This window comes from Lycium barbarum, chromosome 10, assembly GCF_019175385.1.
Source record: "Lycium barbarum isolate Lr01 chromosome 10, ASM1917538v2, whole genome shotgun sequence".
In the NCBI taxonomy this organism is placed as follows: Eukaryota; Viridiplantae; Streptophyta; class Magnoliopsida; order Solanales; family Solanaceae; genus Lycium; species Lycium barbarum.
The window spans coordinates 124,281,331-124,283,684 of NC_083346.1; the positions used below are offsets into that span (position 1 = coordinate 124,281,331).

A 2,354-nucleotide genomic window follows, 5' to 3' on the forward strand; every position below is an offset into this window, starting at 1 on the left:
TTCTGATCATAACCAAAATGATCAGTTCATACCCTAGAACCACCGGCACCGTCTCCATCACCACCGTAGACTGCCAGAAACAAGTCCGGTCGTGGAGGCTCCTCCGCTCTCTCGTGGAGCTACTCATCCCTACGTGCAACTGCACATTCGTAGAAAATGATGAAGAAAACTACAATATTAATCCCTCCAACTATAACTACCATCGTCGCCAACCATCATCATCATCATCATCATTATCATCTTGCTCCGTTATGACGGGGACAATCTTCGGCTATCGCCGGGGAAAAGTTAGTTTTTGTATTCAAACAAGCCCCAAATCAGCTACCCCGGCCCTCCTCCTTGAACTTGCTGTGTCCACCTCCACTCTCGCTAGGTACTAACTAATGACTCTCTCATCTAAAAGGTTAAGTTGTTGGAGAAAACATTCTTTTACTTATTTAATTTATCAATTATATTAGTTTGAACACGTTCCTCGAGTATAAGAATGTTCTTTTTCATAAGCGAAACACGTGAAATATTTTTTGTTTTTTTGGATGAAGGTGAGATATATTCATGGCGTAGCCAGCAATTTTGCAATGAATGTTCATGATTTAATATATATCGACTAAAAGATAATTTTGACCCCAGTATGCAATATACTTTTTTATTTGCACAATATAATTTTTCGATGAAGAGTGTTCAGTTGACTACACAAGTAAAATATATTTCAATTAAGTGTATGACAATCTAATCATGTACTAGTAATATAAGTTTTTTTTTTGAATGGCGGTAAGATTTGAATTCAACGATCTTTTCTTGGGCTAATTATATCATGTTAAAAGCGTGTCATCATCTAATTTAAAAGTTTAAGCTATTAGAAACGACACTCTTTTAATTATATTATGTTTCGACAACAGGGAAATGCATGAAGGGAGTGTGAGAATTGCTTTGGAGAGTGGCAGTAATGGTGGAGTTCAATCACCTTTGAGGATGTATTGTAATGGAAAAAAAGTAGGATTTGCTGTGAAAAGAAAACCTACAAAAGCTGATTTACAAGTATTGCGACAAATTGAATCAGTTAATGTTGGAGCAGGAATTATTCATAGGAAAGAAATAAAACGTGATGATGATATTATGTATCTTAGAGGAAAATTTGAGAGGGTCCATGGATCTTATGATGACTCTGAATCATTTCATTTGATTGATCCTGAAGGAAGCATGGGTCAAGAATTAAGCATTTTCTTTCTACCCTCTCGCTCCTGACGTGTTTGGGATTGAGACAGTTGACAGTTCTCGATGATTACATATATGTATAAGGAGAGGGCGATCACTTTCATTCAAGCACTAAAATTGAGACGTCTCAGATTCGAGCTCTACCTTTTAGTCGGACCAATAAATTTCAGATATCAGATGGTTAAACAAGAAAAAAAAGTATGAGTATTTAAAAGTTTTTCATGCTTGGGATATTGAGCTATGCAGGTGTTACTAGTCATTTGTATTTTTTCTTTTTTGGATTTTATGTCATTTTTATGAATTTCTCTTGAGTAGCCATGCAAATCCCTAATTTTTTTAGTTATGCATAATTGCATGACTTTTTTTTCCCTGTGGGGATGTTTGTATTGGGTGTTTGTCAGCAACATGAGATGAAATTTGTAAGAAAAAATAAATAAAAGGGAGGACTTCTTTATTTTTTTATTTTTTATTCTCGTTGCTTAATTTCATTGTAATTAATTAATTTATTGTCTGATTATTTGGTTCTCCAGATAAATTTGCATTTTCTATGCACTGTACACAAACTTCCCAGAATTTAAAATAATTGTGTTTTATTTTTGTTTGCATGTTATTAATTTACTAACGGAAATTTCCAAGCTTAGTCAAGCAAATTACCAACGGAATTATATGTCATTTTTTTGTAGTGCCCATTATTTATAGATCGACTTTCGAACCTTGTGCCACTCGTCCTCAGAGATTTTTCAATCATAAAAACACTGTAATTGTTTGCATATATGGTATTAATTGTTATTATCATATATATAATAGAACAAATTCTGATTTTTATTTCAGGGAACAAATATAATGGTAGCTAATTATTTTGTATCTTCAAGCAAATAAAGTTTCTTCACATCGGATTATATATAGCCACGTTGACAATAAAAATTCGTGGAATAAGCTGATAATTATTCTGTCTTAGGTGGATGAATATTCGAATGCCATTTTATGGTGTTTTTGTTGCATGAGCTGTTTTTGATACTTAAATCTGTGTTGTTAATTCCTTTTTGTTTTTTAATCTTTTCCGGAGAACATATAAAGCTAGTGTCTGTGTCAGGTAGGAATGATAATGCATAAGCTCATCTATCATTTCCTTCGAACTAATT

At 33.5% G+C, this 2,354-nt stretch overlaps 1 protein-coding gene across 1 annotated transcript; it reads left to right on the top strand.

Annotated features, from left to right (window-relative positions):
• LOC132615042 (protein MIZU-KUSSEI 1-like) lies at positions 1 to 1,883 on the top strand. The gene is made up of 2 exons (XM_060329601.1): positions 1 to 373; positions 897 to 1,883. Exons 1-2 carry the CDS (start codon positions 18 to 20, stop codon positions 1,240 to 1,242), a joined length of 702 nt encoding a protein of 233 aa, XP_060185584.1. The 5' UTR covers positions 1 to 17; the 3' UTR covers positions 1,243 to 1,883.
• The last annotated feature ends 471 nt before the right edge of the window (positions 1,884 to 2,354 follow it).